Source organism: Ovis canadensis, chromosome 2, assembly GCF_042477335.2.
Source record: "Ovis canadensis isolate MfBH-ARS-UI-01 breed Bighorn chromosome 2, ARS-UI_OviCan_v2, whole genome shotgun sequence".
NCBI classification, from domain to species: Eukaryota; Metazoa; Chordata; class Mammalia; order Artiodactyla; family Bovidae; genus Ovis; species Ovis canadensis.
The window spans coordinates 152,936,800-152,952,810 of NC_091246.1; the positions used below are offsets into that span (position 1 = coordinate 152,936,800).

Here is a 16,011-nt window from a genome sequence, read left to right on the forward strand (position 1 = left end):
GAGAATCCTGGGGACAGAGGAGCCTGGGGACTGCTGTCCATAGGATCGCACAGAGTCGGACACAACTGAAGCGACTTAGCATGCATGCATGCGATCATTAAAATGGGTTTTGTATGAGTTAAAGGAAATGTATTAATGCACTTTGTACAAAACAGTTGACAGGAAATTTTTAATGAATGTGAGAAGTCAAATGGACAGGCATGGCCTTCTTGGGAGCAAACTTTTATTTGAGAGTTATTGCTCAACCTTAATAATATGTTTTAGCTTTTGATTAATGAAAGCATCTCTCTTTATCTCCCTACCCCAAATTAAAAAGACAAAATCCTTATTTATGCTTTCAACATTGTCTTAACCTTCACACTCAAAGAATATACAGCTGAATATGTTTTCTGGAAAAACATCTAAATCAAAATCATTTTGGCAGACACAGTAGCTATTAGTAAATAGTTCTATTGCTACTAAATAGCAAGCTAAGGATTTATGTTATAGTTAACTTATCCAGTGGGCTTACTAAAATGCAGTCATATTTTAAATGAAAACATGTAAGTTCCATCTCTGATAAAAGCTCACTTTAGTCTCTAGTATCCTAATACTTGCGCTTAATTGTTTACAGGCCAAAGTCATACTTTCCATTTTATCAGCAATGAATAGGTCCAGAATTGCTAAATGAGGAAAGTCTTAGTCTCAATAAAAATAAGACTTAGACTTGAATTAAGGATCACAAACATGTGCCATGTTGACTTTCTGTCTCTCTTCCTGGGTCCATGTAGCAATCAACAAACCCACCAGGGCACTCTTGGGCACTTTTTCCTACTAAACACAAAGCCAGCTTCAGGTTCATTCTCAGCAAGGGCTCCAGGAAAGGAAAAGAAACAAATATGTAAGGACTTACTTGCCAGGTGGCACAGTGGTAAAGAATACACTTGCCAATGCAGAAGAGGCAAGAAACACAGGTTCAATCCCTGGGTTCGGAAGATTCCCTTGGAGGAGGAAATGGCAACCCACTCCAGTCTTCTTGCCTGGAAAATTCTATAGACAGAGGAGCCTGATGGGCTATATAGTCCAGGGGGTCATAAAGAGTCAGACATGACTAAGCATACACACACACACACACACATGCACACACACACATGCACACACACACACACACAGTTGCCAGGCTTGTAGAAGAATGTAAGTTTCTTGAAGACACAGAACATAGCTTATTCATAATTATTTCCACCCCCTGGCTTATTCATAATTATTTTCCCCAAGAAATGTTAACTGGATGTTAACTAACTATATAAAATAAGGATATATTGAGTTTCCTTAATGTTTAAAAAATGTTAGCATAAACATTTGCATTTTGAATCTAAAAGGAGAAAAAGTCAGTAAAGATGCTATAATATTAAAAGAATGTAAGTTATTTTTGTGGGAGTACTTGTTTGGATGAAAATTAGAACACTTACACATTATCTCAAAGGGATGGATATGTGTAGTTCTGTTATAAGCAGTGTATCCCTAACTCACTTTTATTTCTGTAGTCAGTCTCATTTTTCTTGAAACCTTTCAAACAAGTCAGAATCTTCCAAAATTTGAATTACCCAACCGCCCAAGGAAAAAACAAACAAAATTAAAGAAACATGTTTTAGCCTCATATTTTCCCTTCTCACTAAAAGTTTCAATCAAAACTTTTTCTTCTTAAAACACTCAGATTTCTTCTTAGATTCTGTCAAATGAGTTTTTTATAGATACCCACACTTGACTGCAGTCCTAAGTGGTACCCAGGCAAGTCACATGTCAGTGCATTTTTAATTGCTAAAGCCAAGAGTAACCATTTTAATTATGCCCTAATCATTTACTACAGTCAGTTTCTCTTCAGGATGTAAAGTCGTGGAAATAACTCACTAAAAAGCACTTGGAGACTTTGGAGCCTTGGCAGCTGGAACAGAACTTCTGAGAATGCGCTGTGTGAACTTTCCAAAGAAGGCAATACATGTGAGAGGACCCACATGGTAGCAGCAGTTCATTTGGAACCTGGCTGGTGGCTTTTATCTTGGATTTGAGGATTTCACAAGCACATGGAGATGCCTACATGTACATAGCACAACTTGGATGTTTATCTCAATGATTGCTCCAGTTTGCAAAGAGCTGGCCCCATCAACTGCAAAGGAGGGAGGGGCGCCTCTCCAACCTGGGGTGGCTACATCTCGCTGCCAGTAAGTGCTTCATGACTCATTTTCCTCAACAGAATTTTCATAAGGCTGGAATTCAGGGAGGGATGTCTGGAGAATGTCTGAAAGGAAGTTCACAAGCCACTGTCCTGCACTTTACTGGAGAAAACCTTCCATGGTAGTCAGACCAGTTGACTAAAGCAAACAGCAAAAGATTTCAGAAACACTCACCATGAAGTTTGTTTTAGTCAGGTTGAGACCCATGAGTGGGAAAAATACACACAGTAGGTTAACAACTGTATTTATGAGGAACAACAGAATCTATCCAAAAGAGTTACATTGAACCAGCCAACATACGCTAATAAACTTGTATGTGTGTGTGCACGTGGATGTGTGTGTGTTTTAATTCAGACCGATGTCAGATGATGTCAGGTTGACTGATTGCTTGGGATTTATGCAAATTTAGCCAAAATGAAATTGTATGTAAGACTTACTTCTTTTTTCACATGCTTTTTATTTATTTTAAAGGCTTTATAATTACTAACTGTTCTCTCTCAGAATATATTCTGAGAGGGAAGCAAAAATATCACTTTTGCAAAGCCATGTTCATTCTTTCAAAGGTCTGCTGGTAAATTATTCTTACTGATCTTTCCATCTTTCTGGCCTGTGCATACACACCTAACCCCTACTAAATTTCACCAGATGGCATTTTAATTCTTTAAAGTAAAGCAGTCGTGGGTTTAGACAGTTGAATTTTTAAACTTCTGTATTTACTGAAAGTGCATATGGTGCTATATGGACAAAGAAATTGTGCTGAAAGAAAAACATTTCTGTCTGCAGTACCTCATAATCTCCCAGAGAAAGAAAAATTGCAGTAACATGGAGTCTGTCTTACAAAATCTTATGTGGCTTTAATCTTCTTCCTCTGCTAAAAGTTAGATACATGTGTATTATACACACCTTAAAGTTATATTTTAAATTCTTCTTTTGGTTGCACATAAAAAAGGTTATCCAAAACCCCATGACTTTCCAATATGACTCATAAGTGATTTCTAGAAGAAAATGAAACATAAACCTAAACTTGTTAAAAAAATATTTTAAAAAACCTCTGTATGTCAGCGTAAGCAGATGTTGGTGTAGAATTTACAAGGATAAGAAGGCTATAAAACCTCCCTTGGGCCACTCACAGTTCATTTCAAGGCCAAGAACGCCCCCAAAATCTGTTTCTAATTTTACAGAAATCTTTTGAAATTTGGCACGGTTTTCGAAAGTCCGTGGAAAGAAAAAAAAAAAGAAACTTGCCCTAGCTTCGGCTTCCAACTACGAAGACAGACCTGCTTCTTTCAACGGTTTTCACAGATCTGGTGACCCACGCTCTGAAGTCAGAATTAGCTAACTTTCAAAAACATCTGGAAAAATGAAGGTTAGTATATGCAGCCTCAGATACTGCTAAAGGATGGGGGCTGGCTGAATTGAGCACAATCAGAGTTTTCTATTGTTTAGAAGGTGAGGATTTGTACATAAGTATGTACTTCCTGGAGTGGGTTAGGATTGGGAAGTTGTTCTAAATATACTGTGGAAACATTTCTCCTTGCAGAGCTGGAAGAATTCCAGCAATTATAGCCAGATCAGTGGAAGACAAAAGCTTTACGGGGAGGGAGAAAGCAGATTTAGGAGTAAACAAAATCTTGCCATTTCTACTATTTAGCAGAAACCATTTATATGTCTAATTTTCTTTATTTTATGTAGACATGGTTAAAAATTGTATTTGGAGTTGCCACCTCTGCTGTGCTTGCTTTATTGGTGATGTGTATTGTCTTACGTCCTTCAAGAGGTAAGAATTTTCTCTATTTTGCTCGGTCTGCCTAGAACAGTTTGGAAAAAGCACTAGCATGGTGACAAGAGATTGAACATTTCCTAAGTGCTTATTTTCCAAAGTAACTCTGCTATTTCTAAGAAGACATGTAAGCTCCCAGGTATGTTGTTGAGCAACCAGAATCACTGAGGAATTGAAGGCATAGGTAGCAAGAGATTTCCAGTATTACTTCTGCAATAGAAAAACCCGAGCACTCTTCTGTAACACCCCGACGTCTCTCCAAAATACATGCTAAATTCCAAGCTTTGACAGGCCTTTAGAGACAGTATTTTTAACTAACATTGCTTTTCATTATTGGATTGCCTCATGGAAAGTAAAGATGAGTAAGAATGGAAAAGTTAAAACAGAATCTATGGAAATTTTTATTATGAGTCTTTCCAAAAATTTAGGGAGGCAGTCAAGAATAGAGATCTCAGGAATAGCTGCATAGAAAAACTGAAATTGTTGTTCTAGATGCAAAAGCCAAGAAAATCCAATTAGAAGACTAAATATTATTAAGCAAGCATTATGTTTAGTTTTTAAATTGACCCTTTTTAAACAGGCTTAGATAACATTGATCTCACTTTGCTAAAATGCAGGAGACTGATGCTGGGGCTAGTTTGGATTTAAATTAAGACTTTGTTTATAAACCTTTCTGTGATATCAGGGACATAGGTTTTTATGAAACTATGTAAAGAAGCTTATGATCTAAAACAGGAAAAATGTACAATAATAACATGTCTAGCTTTGGAGTCTAGGGAAAGGAAAAATGTTTGCCCCAACATTAAAAGCTTATGATAGCTTGTGATAGCTTATGATAGCTGAAGTGGGAAATACCTCTGGTTAAAAGCTAACTGACAATAATGGAAGAACAGTGACAAGCCTTTAGCTGAAGAAAGTATGAGTTCTGAATTATTTATCACTTTAAAAATGAAATATAGGAAAATACTTTGAAAAATTAAAAATGCTCATGAGATTTGCACAGAATTGCAAAATAAGGAAGTTAACCAATAAGATAAAGGCAATATGTCTTCAGTGTAGATCTTCAATACTCATTCCTCTCTGCTAGCACAAGATTATTCTGAGGCTGTTGATTGAAAGAGATTGTGTGAGTCTGTATTTTTTGTACTTTGTCAAGTTAAAATTGTTTTCAGACCAGTGTCTCACCTCATTTTGGGGCCGTATTTTTCTCAAAACAGCAGTGGTCAGGTAGTGGATTAGGTCCTATCCTATTGATTCCTTGGATGCTAATACATGCAAAAATAACACCTAATTTTTAAAGGAAACTCCCCAATACTTGAAATGGATATTTTGCTCCATCAGAAACAAATGTGTGGGGAACACAAGTGTGTGGATTTTAGGGGAACTAAGATCCTGCATGCTGCTCAGGGTGGTCTAAAAAAAAACAGTCAAGGAAAAGTATGTGGATTTTATGGTGAACCTGCCTCCATGTCTAGAGGCAAGGGTGAGTTGCATTTGCACTTTGGAATTTGAGTCATTATTTCCATAAGAAATATATGACAGTTATAGTATATAAAAGTAAGAACATTTTGAGAAACTTAAAGACCCACTTACAAAACACTCCTTCATGTGTTTGTTGTTGTTTAGTTGCTGTTCAGTCATGTCTGGCTCCTTGCGATCCCATGGACTGCAGCATGCCAGGTTTCCCTGTCCTTCACCATCTTCTGGAGCTTGCTCAAACTCATGTCCATCGAGTCAGTGATGCCATCCAACTATGTCATCCACTGTCATCCCCTTCTCCTGCCTTCAACCTTTCCCAGCATCAGGGTCTTTTCCAATGAGTCAGCTCTTTGCATCCGGTGGCCAAAGTGTTGGAGCTTCAGCTTCATCATTGTTATATATTGACAAATGAAGTCCCACTAGTTAGTCCCACTCAGTTAATTGAGTTTCACCTCTGCCCATCATTGTGCCAGTTGGGGAAATAAGGGCACTGCATATAGACTTTCATCTGAAAGCATGATTAAGAATGCAGTATGGATGCTCAGTCATTACCACCAATATGGGATCAGGCATTCACTTAGACCACTGGGTCACTTAAATCACCAGGTCTAAGTGAAATAAGAAGAGGAAGGGCTTTTCCAAGGAGAGGGTAGGTCCCAGGAACATCAGTCTGGAAATTAAAAGAGCTTTGGGGGAATTAGGCAGGATTTTAGGAACAAATAGGGCAATGGGGTGGTAAAATGAGAAAGATCCATTTAGCTCACTCACATAATAATAAAAATAACAGATAACTATTTTGGGACTTCCTAATTTTATCATTTTTTATTTTTACCCAATGGGAAACACACGTGAGTTCCCACACCTTAGACCAAAGCTGTCCTAATTGGCCTACTCCCCTCCAACCGATTCCCTTTCTTTTCTCCTGTCTCTATTTTTTCTCTTGAGGTTCTTCTTCCCAAGCATCATTCCTCATCCTATGTGAAGATACAACCACACCAAGAGTAGAAACTAAGCTTCTCATCTTTCCCTCTTTTTCGCCAACCCTGAGGACAAACACAAGACTTTTTTGTTTAAGAGATATGCAGAAGTGACAAAATAAAAGCCAGACAAGCAAAAACTAGAACTGGAAAGTAACAGAGGCTCCAGAATTTCTCAAGTAAATTCTATATGGCCTTGCTTCATGATTTACAGTTTCTGAATTCCTGAACCTTTGTGAAAGGTCTTATGGGAGCTATCTGCACTTTTCTTGATTTCAAACTGAACTGATAGAGTTCACTACATGAGCAAACACTCAATAAACATTAACTTTTTTTAAACAATTGCTAACATTTTGTGGCAGCTTAATAAATGGTAGCAAGCATTTCATTGTGTTCTCCATCCTAGTACACAAAGATGACAGCTCCCTCTGTGTGATGTATTTTTTTTTTCTCTCAACGGTGCTCTTCTTAAGTCTGAGAGTAGGGAGTAGTTATCCCTGAGTAGCACCCGTGTTCCTATCTTCCACCTCTTTGGATCAAAAATGAATTTTTTCAGGAATTTTGGTTGCAAGGGAAGGATATTGGCAGCTCTAAGGCAGAAGCAGGAGAGAAGAAATGAAGAAGAAAGGAAAAGGAAGCTGAGGTGGGTGGGAGTAGAGAATAAGGCTGAGTGAGGCAGAAATGAAAGAGAGATTATGAAGTGTGGAGAAGTCGGGTTCTTCTGGGCAGGGCTTCCAGTGCCTGCAGTAAAAGGAGCGCCACCTTTAGCTAGCGTAGGTTCAGATCTCCTTGAAGGCCTCTCATCGACCTCTGCATACTTTTCCTTTTATTATTTTTTTATTGTTGGTTTTGGCCTGCAGTATTTTATACAAACTTGCATTAGTTGTCAATTTTTAAAAATCATAAGATTTCACATAAAAATGTAGATTTTTTTACTTCTTTTTAAATATTAGATCTGACAACATTGGACCCAGAAGCAGCTGTTGTCTTTAGGTTGGCAATGCATTCTCCAGTTTGCTACATACCCCAATATAAAATAGAAAATGGAGAAAAACTTTCAGTTTTATTTGCATAAAATAACATATTCACTTACAACATCAAATTGACTCTTATAAACACTTGGATTTTTAACTCGTGAGCCAAAGAAGTTATGGTGTTCCTCTTGTGATTAAAAATAACCATCTACTGAATATAAAACAAAAACAAAAACAGAGATTAGCATCCCATAGTTATCCATTATCCACAATGCCTAGTCCACTGTGACTTTTGGATACTTTGGTTATTTGTTCAACAGTTATTTATTGAGTACCTTCCGGATACCAGGCACAGGTATAAGGCATGAATGACAATTCTCTGGCCTTACAAAAGGACAATCTGACAATAAACAAGTAAATAAATGAATTAATAGAATATTTCAAATTTGTAAAAGTGCTACAGAAGACAACTGGAGTGGGGCTGTTAGACATCCAGGGCTGCCATAACAAAATATCACCTGGGTGATAATAAAAAAAATCAAAATAAAGCGTGGGTGGCTTAAATAACAGAAGTTTCTGTTCTCACAGTTATGGAGACTGGAAGTCTCAGATCAAGGGGTGACTGGGTTTAGTTTTTCTGGAGGCCTCTCTCTTTGGCTTGTAGGTGGGTGCCTTATTGCTTTGTCCTCACATGACTTTTTCTGTGTGCATGTGCACTCCTGGTATCTCTTCCTCTTTCAGTAAGGACACCAGTAGCTTCACCAGATTAGGGCTCCGCTGTGTGTTCCTGTGTAATCGTAATTACTTTGTTAAAGCACTTATTTCCTACAGTTCCACTGAGGATTGGAGCTTCAGTTTATGTATTTTGAGGGGACAAAATTCAGTTCATAACAAAAGTGGCTAGGGAAGGCTTCTCTGAGACGATATTTCAGCCAAGACCTAAAGGGCAGGAAGGATGCAAACTGGAGGCTAGATCCTCACTGCAGAGGGAAATGCAGATACAAAGTCTCTGATGTAGGCAAGTATTTGGGAGGTTCAACCTGTGCGGCCAAAATCATGTAACCAATGAACACAGGAAAATAGATATATACATATAGACTTACGAGTATAATACACATTTATAAACTGTATAGTGATTGCTTACTTAGGTAAGTAATAACCTTATATAATTATTTCAGAAGATAATCTGAATTCACAGATGATTTAGACAGAATGTGGATCAATATTTTATAAAGACAAGTATCATTTAGAATGCCTATATTTTCAGCAGAAATCCATTGTTATTATTACTATTAGTGTAACTATTACTAGTAGTATAATCTCAACAATCATTCTTTGTAAAGTAAGATATATATGAGACCAAATTATCATCAAAGGAGATGTGAATTTGTTTTTAAGGCTTAAAATTTTCCCAGTATCAACATTCAGAACTGTGAAACAGACTCCCTCAAACATCTTAAGAGTTTTAAGCTTATTTATTCACTGTTCTTTTGGAAGAAATATGGGGAAGTCTAAAGGGCTAAGGAAAAGATTTAGAAAGTTCATGGACCTAAAAGAGTTTTTGAGTTGAGTATAAATATATCAGCCTTGCAGATTATATTTCTCTACTTTGCTCTTGGATTTTAAAATCACAGAGGATGAATCTTGGCAAATTATTTTTCAGTTTTGCCAAATTCTAAATAATTTGAAAACAATCCAAGTTTTTGCATGATTCCCGTATTGCAGAGGAGTTTACCTGTCTCTGATTTCCAAAGTGAATTGTGTTACAGCTTACACAAGAATTTATAGTCATATATACACCTTGAAAAAAACAGGTTCTAAAGCTCTAACGGGGAATACGGAATCAAGGCTAAAGATTTTTTAACAACAAGAGACAATCAAACAGCCTTAAAATCTAGGAACTTGCTAGGGTAAATTAAAATAATATCTCCATGGGATAATCAATATTAATGAGTCTTTTATTTACTTATTGCTTATTTTATGTAAAGCAAAGAACTTACTTTTAATTTCAGTATCCTTGTGAATTAACAAAAATTATGTAGTAAAAATGGAATAGCTTACAATCCTTATTAACCTTTATCCCTGTGAATAATAAACAAATAGAGTTGCTTCATATCTAAATTAAAATTTTCTCCAATAGATTATGATTTTTATTCTTGGTAGAAAAACTGATGCGATAGTACTCCTTAAAGGAACAGGTTAGAAAGACTGTATGTCAAAAAAAAAAAAAAATCAGACAACTTAGATGAAGAGAACAAATTTCTATAAAGATAAAAACTACCACAATTTACTCAAGAGTAAACATAAAACCTGAATAGAATTATAACAACTGAGAAAATTGTTTTAATGATTTTAAAACTTCCCACAAAGAAAACCCCAAGCCCAGTTGACTTTTCTGGTAAACTCTAGAGAACATTTTAAGAAGAATTATTATCAACCCTTCATAAACTCTTTCAAAATAAAAAATAGAACACTTATCAATTCATCTTTAAGGCTAGATGCTGTGATACCAAAATCATACTTCTTTACATTACAAGTAAAGAAGTTACAGACCAATAGTAGTTACAGAACAATATTTATTATGAATATAAATGGAAAGATCCTCATCATACTACTAGCAAGCCAAATCCAGTAATATATAAAAAGGATTATTCACCAAGATCAAGTGAGATTTACCCCAAGAGTATAAGGTTTAACATCCAAAAATCAATTACTATAATGTGTTATATTAATAGAAAAAGAGAAAAAAAAAACATATGGTGATCTCAATAGATACAGAAAAAGGATTTAACAAAATACATCCCCCTTTCATTATGGAAACACTCAGCAGACTGGAAATAGGAGGAAGTTCCCCTATCTAATAAAGGGCATCCACACACACACAAAAAAATCAGAGTTAATATCACACTGGTGAAAGTCAGTGCTCTTCCCCAAGATCAAGAATAAGATAGCATGTTAGTTCTTGTTTCTATTAAATGTCTTATTGACAGTTGTATGGGCTTCCCTTGTGGCTCAGGTGGTAAAGAATCCACTTGCAATGTGGGAGACCTGGTTTTGATCCCTGGGTTGGGAAGATCCCCTGGAGAAGGAAAAGGCTATCTATTCCAGTACTCTGGCCTGGAGAATTCCGTGGACTGTACAGTCCATGGGGTCGCAAAGAGTCGGACATGACTGAGAGACGTTCACTTTCACTTTTTGGCAGTTGTATCCAGGGCAATTAGATAAAGAAAGAAAGAAAATTATCCAGATTGGGAAGGAAGAAGTAAAACTATCTCTGTTTATAGATGACATGATCTTGTTTATGGAAAATCCTAAGGAATTCACTAAAAAATAATGGAACTAACAAGCAAGTTGAGTAAATTTGCAAAACACAAGATTAATATATATAAATCATTTCCTATACATTAGCAATAAACAATACAAAAAGATATAAATAAATGAAAATAAATCCTATATTTATAGATCACAAAACAGCATTTTAAAGATGGCAATATTCTCTAATATGTCTGCAAACTAAATATGACCCCTATCCAAATGACAGATAATACTTTCTGCAGAAATTTATAAGGTGATTCCAAAATTCACATGGAAATACAACGGATCCAGAATCAGTTCAGTTCAGTCACTCAGTCGTGTCCGACTCTTTGCGACCCCATGAATCGCAGCACGCCAGGCCTCCCTGTCCATCACCATCTCCTGGAGTTCACTCAGACTCATGTCCATCGAGTCAGTGATGCCATCCAGCCATCTCATCCTCTGTCGTCCCCTTCTCCTCCTGCCCCCAATCCCTCCCAGCGTCAGAGTCTTTTCCAATGAGTCAACTCTTCGAATGAGGTGGCCAAAGTACTGGAGCTTCAGCTTTAGCATCATTCCTTCCAAAGAACATCCAGGACTCATCTCCTTTAGAATGGACTGGTTGGATCTCCTTGCAGTCCAAGGGACTCTCAAGAGTCTTCTCCAACACCACAGTTCAAAAGCATGAAATCTTCGGCGCTCAGCCTTCTTCACAGTCCAACTCTCACATCCATACATGACCACAGGAAAAACCATAGCCTTGACTAGACAGACCTTAGTTGGCAAAGTAATGTCTCTGCTTTTGAATATGCTGTCTAGGTTGGTCATAACTTTTCTTCCAAGGAGTAAGTGTCTTTTAATTTCATGGCCGCAGTCACCATCTGCAGTGATTTTGGAGCCCCCCAAAATAAAGTCTGACACTGTTTCTACTATTTCCCATGAAGTGATGGCACCGGATGCCATGATCTTCGTTTTCTGAATGTTGAGCTTTAAGACAACTTTTTCACTCTCCTCTTTCACTTTCATCAAGAGGCTTTTTAGCTCCTCTTCGTTTTCTGCCATAAGGGTGGTGTCATCTGCATATCAGAGGTTATTGATATTTCTCCCGGCAATCTTGATTCCAGCTTGTGTTTCTTCCAGTCCAGCATTTCTCATGATGTACTCTGCACAGAAGTTAAATAAGCAGGGTGACAATATACAGCCTTGACGTACTCCTTTTCCTGTTTGGAACCAGTCTGTTGTTCCATGTCCAGTTCTAACGTTTGCTTCCTGACCTGCATATAGGTTTCTCAAGAGGCAGGTCAGGTGGTCTGGTATTCCAATCTCTTTCATAATTTTCCACAGTTTATTGTGATCCACACAGTCAAAGGCTTTGGCATAGTCAATAAAGCAGAAATAGATGTTTTTCTGGAACACTCTTGCTTTTTTGATGATCCAGTGGATGTTGGCAATTTGATCTCTGGTTCGTCTGCCTTTTCTAAATCCAGCTTGAACATCAGGGAGCTCATGGTTCACGTATTGCTGAAGCTTGGCTTGGAGAATTTTGAGCATTACTTTACTAGCATGTAAGATGAGTGCAATTGTGCAGTAGTTTGAGCATTCTTTGGCATTGCCTTTCTTTGGAATTGGAATGAAAACTGACCTTTTCCAGTCCTGTGGCCACTGCTGAGTTTTCCAAATTTGCTGGCATATTGAGTGCAGCACTTTTAAAGCATCATCTTTCAGGATTTGAAACAGCTCAACTGGAATTCCATCACCTCCACTAGCTTTGTTCATAGTGATGCTTTCTAAGGCCCACTTGACTTCAGATTCCAAGATGTTTGGCTCTAGATTAGTGATCACATCATCATGATTATCTTGGTTGTGAAGATCTTTTTTTGTACAGTTCTTCTGTGTATTCTTAACTATCTTGAAATGGAAGAATGAATCTGCCTGCACTGCAGGCAGATTCTTTACCCACTGAGTCATTAGGGAAGCCCACAGCATCCGGGAAGCCAAAGGACAGACATATCCCCTAAAGAAGATATTGTGCTTGTTGCTGAGTCACTAAGCCGTGTCTCTTTGTGACCCCATGGATTCAGCATGCCAGGCTCCCTATCTCCTGGGGTTTGTTCAAACTCATGTTCATTGAGTCAGTGAACCATCCAACTATCTCATTCTGTCACCCTCTTCTTCTCCTGCCCTCTTTCTTTTCCAGCATCAGGGTCTTCTCCAATGAGTTGGCTCTTCCCATCAGGTGGCCAAAGTATTGGAGCTTCAGATTCAGCATCAGTCCTCCCCATGAATATTCAGAGCTGATTTCCTTTACAATTGACTGGTTTGATCTCCTTGCTGTCCAAGGGACTCTCAAGAGTCTTCTCTAGCATCACAGTTCAAAATCATCAGTTCTTCAGTGCTCAACCTTCCTTACGGTCCTACTCTCACATCCATACATAACTACTGGAAAGAAGATATGAAAGTAACCAATAAGCTTATGAAAAGAGACTCAACATCATTAGTCATTTGAAAAATATAAATCAAATTCACAATGAAGGGATTTCCTTGGTGATCCATTGGTTAAGAATGTGGACTTTCACTGCAGGGGGCCCGGGTTTGATCCCAGGGAATTAAGATCTTGGGTACCAAGAGATGTGGCCAAAACAAACAATAAAAACCAAAAAAAAAAAAAAAAAAACACCCGCAAAGAAATACTAGAAATGAAATTGCAGGTGTAGCAAACAGATATCCATTACAGCCTACCTAGTGAGACATAGCTTAGCCTTGGAGGTTGTAGTAGAAATAGAGAGGGTAGAGAGAGATTTTGGACATAGAATTGTCAGACCTGGATGCTAGACAAAGGTGGTAAGCAAAGAGGGAAGGCAAAGATAACTTACAGGTATTTAAATTGAACAATGAAGTGGATGACAGTGCCACTGACTTGGAGAAATCTGGAGCAGCAGGATGGAATTCCTGTTTTTCTGAGCTGTAGACATACTGATTTTGAAGTGCTTGTGAAATACACAAGTGGAAATATCATCTAGGATTCAAAGAAGAAATCCAAGTAAATTCAATAAAAATTACATCACAATTTAAAACAGAAATTAGAGGAAGATGAGCTGGCAAAGGAGACTGAGTGGGCCTTCAAATATAGACCAGGTTTACTTTCATCTTCAGGGTCACCAAAACATTTGTCATTTAACACCACGTGGCACTAGTGATAAAGAACTCACCTGCCAATGGAGGAGACTTAAGAGACGAAGATTCGATTCCTGGGTTGGGATGATCCCCTTTAGGATGGCATGGCAACCCACTCCAGAACTTATGCCCAGAGAATCCCACAGAGAGAGGAGCCTGGTGAGCTACAGTCCATAGCATTGCAAAGAGTCTCCCATGACTGAGGTGATTTAGCAGGCACGGAAAGTAGTAAAGATCACAGGGTATGGTCAACACAAAGCATAAGAACACAGTGCATGCATATGTTCTCAGCCACTTCAGTTGTGTCCAGCTCTGTGCCCCTGTGGACTGTGGCCTGCCAGGTTCCTCTGACCGTGGGATTCTCTACGCAAGAATTCTAGAGTGGGTTGCCATGCCATTCTCCTGGGGATGTTCCTGACCCAGGGATTGGACCCGCATCTCTTATATCTCCTGCGTTGGTAGGTGAATTCTTTACCACTGAGCCACTTGGGAAGCCCCTTTCTGCTCTAGAGATTGGGGGCGGGGCGCCCATTTAACATAGCACAACAATGACATAATACACAAAATAAACTTTTAAAAACCTGACAATTCCTTTGAATAACTTATGTTGTTTAGTGTTATCTACAGAGAGAACCTTGAAATATTCTTTCAAAACCAAGAGCTACTACATTCTTCAGTGAGACATTAAAAGCTTTATAGCAATCTCTTTGCTAATATTTGACAAAGATCAAATCATCTCATTTTCTCTTAATGTTCATTTTGAGGTATAATTATCCTACCTCCCCTTGTGTGCTGTTTGATTTTTGTGTTTGTTTTGTTTTGTTGTTGTTTTATTACAGTGTGCATTAACTTTAAATCAAAAGGTAATCGTAAAGCACCCAGTCTCTAAAATCAGGTGGAGCTGGATTTAAACCCCAGCTCTGTTATATATTAGCAAGTTATTTTAACTCTCTTAATTTCCATTTTCTAATCTTCAAAATGGTGTTGATAATAGTACTTATATATCAGAGACTTGCTGTGAGTGTTTCATGGGACTATACATGTAGAGTGCCCCATACACAGAACTTAGTATAACCCTTCTTGTTACTGGTCTAAAGCTACCACAGTGCCATTTCTTCAAAGTTGTCAGCCTTTGCCCAAATATAATATTAGTTTTAAATAGTTTGTTCCCCACCCTTTTATTTCTAGCATTTACTCCTATGGTGCTCACTCCAGAAATAAACATGACCTGATGAGATGGCTGGACACATTGCCTATTGAGGACAGTATCACTGTAGAGCAAGCAGAGAGACAGATGCAGTGTGCCTGGAAGTCCATGTCACTCCGCTGAGATGGCCTCATAAGCATCAGTTTCAAAATCAGTATGAAAGTGAGAACAAAAAGACCCACCAGCCATTCATGAGCCCGCTTAATAAACCATGTTTTCTCATTTAGTTTGTGATGGATATTAGAACTGACATCTGATGTCTCTGCTCTGACAGTTATTGCCAGTTTTTCAAGACTAGAAAATTAAATGACAGAAATAGAATCCTAATAAAGAATAAATACAAAATTTTAAGAAAGAATTAGGAGAATAGTGAATCATTACTTGTGAATTATTTCTGTGAATTGTAATTTCTTGGATTTGTCATTGAAATAATTCCCATCTTTGTTTTAATAAGTTGAAAATGCAAATAATTATTGTTAATTAGAGTGTTTAAGCAGTGTATGAGTAACTGTAAAGATGAGCCAAATTGACTCTAAGGGCGCTATCAGGAATTAAGTGTTAAGCGAGTGTCAGTTACCAGTGGGAGAAAGACACGCTCTCAGAATTCATTTCTACTTCTGTTCAACTACTTTGAGTTTAAAAATTTCAGATGGCAAAACTAAACTTTCAAAATAATTAAGAGATTATAATCCAGTATTAAAACATTATTTAGAAAAAGTAATGAAAATCCACGCATTCAATTTTTTAGGTGACTAGAACTTGTTTAGTGTGATTGATGCCATAGTGATGCATTTTATACTGATTTACACATACAAACACACACACACACACACACACATATTCAAAACACTAGAAAACAATGGCTCCTTCCCCTATCATTGGTTTCCCTGTTATCTTGTTTAAATATAAGCTATGG

At 37.6% G+C, this 16,011-nt stretch overlaps 1 protein-coding gene across 1 annotated transcript in view; it reads left to right on the forward strand.

Annotated features, from left to right (window-relative positions):
• The first annotated feature begins 2,037 nt into the window (after positions 1 to 2,037).
• FAP (fibroblast activation protein alpha) overlaps positions 2,038 to 16,011 on the forward strand; it is an 82,151-nt gene continuing 68,177 nt past the window's right edge. The window contains exons 1-3 of the mRNA XM_069574337.1: positions 2,038 to 2,198; positions 3,392 to 3,576; positions 3,903 to 3,987. Coding sequence (XP_069430438.1) covers positions 3,571 to 3,576; positions 3,903 to 3,987 — 91 coding nt within the window. The 5' untranslated portion in view covers positions 2,038 to 2,198; positions 3,392 to 3,570. The remainder of the gene's footprint in view (positions 2,199 to 3,391; positions 3,577 to 3,902; positions 3,988 to 16,011) is intronic.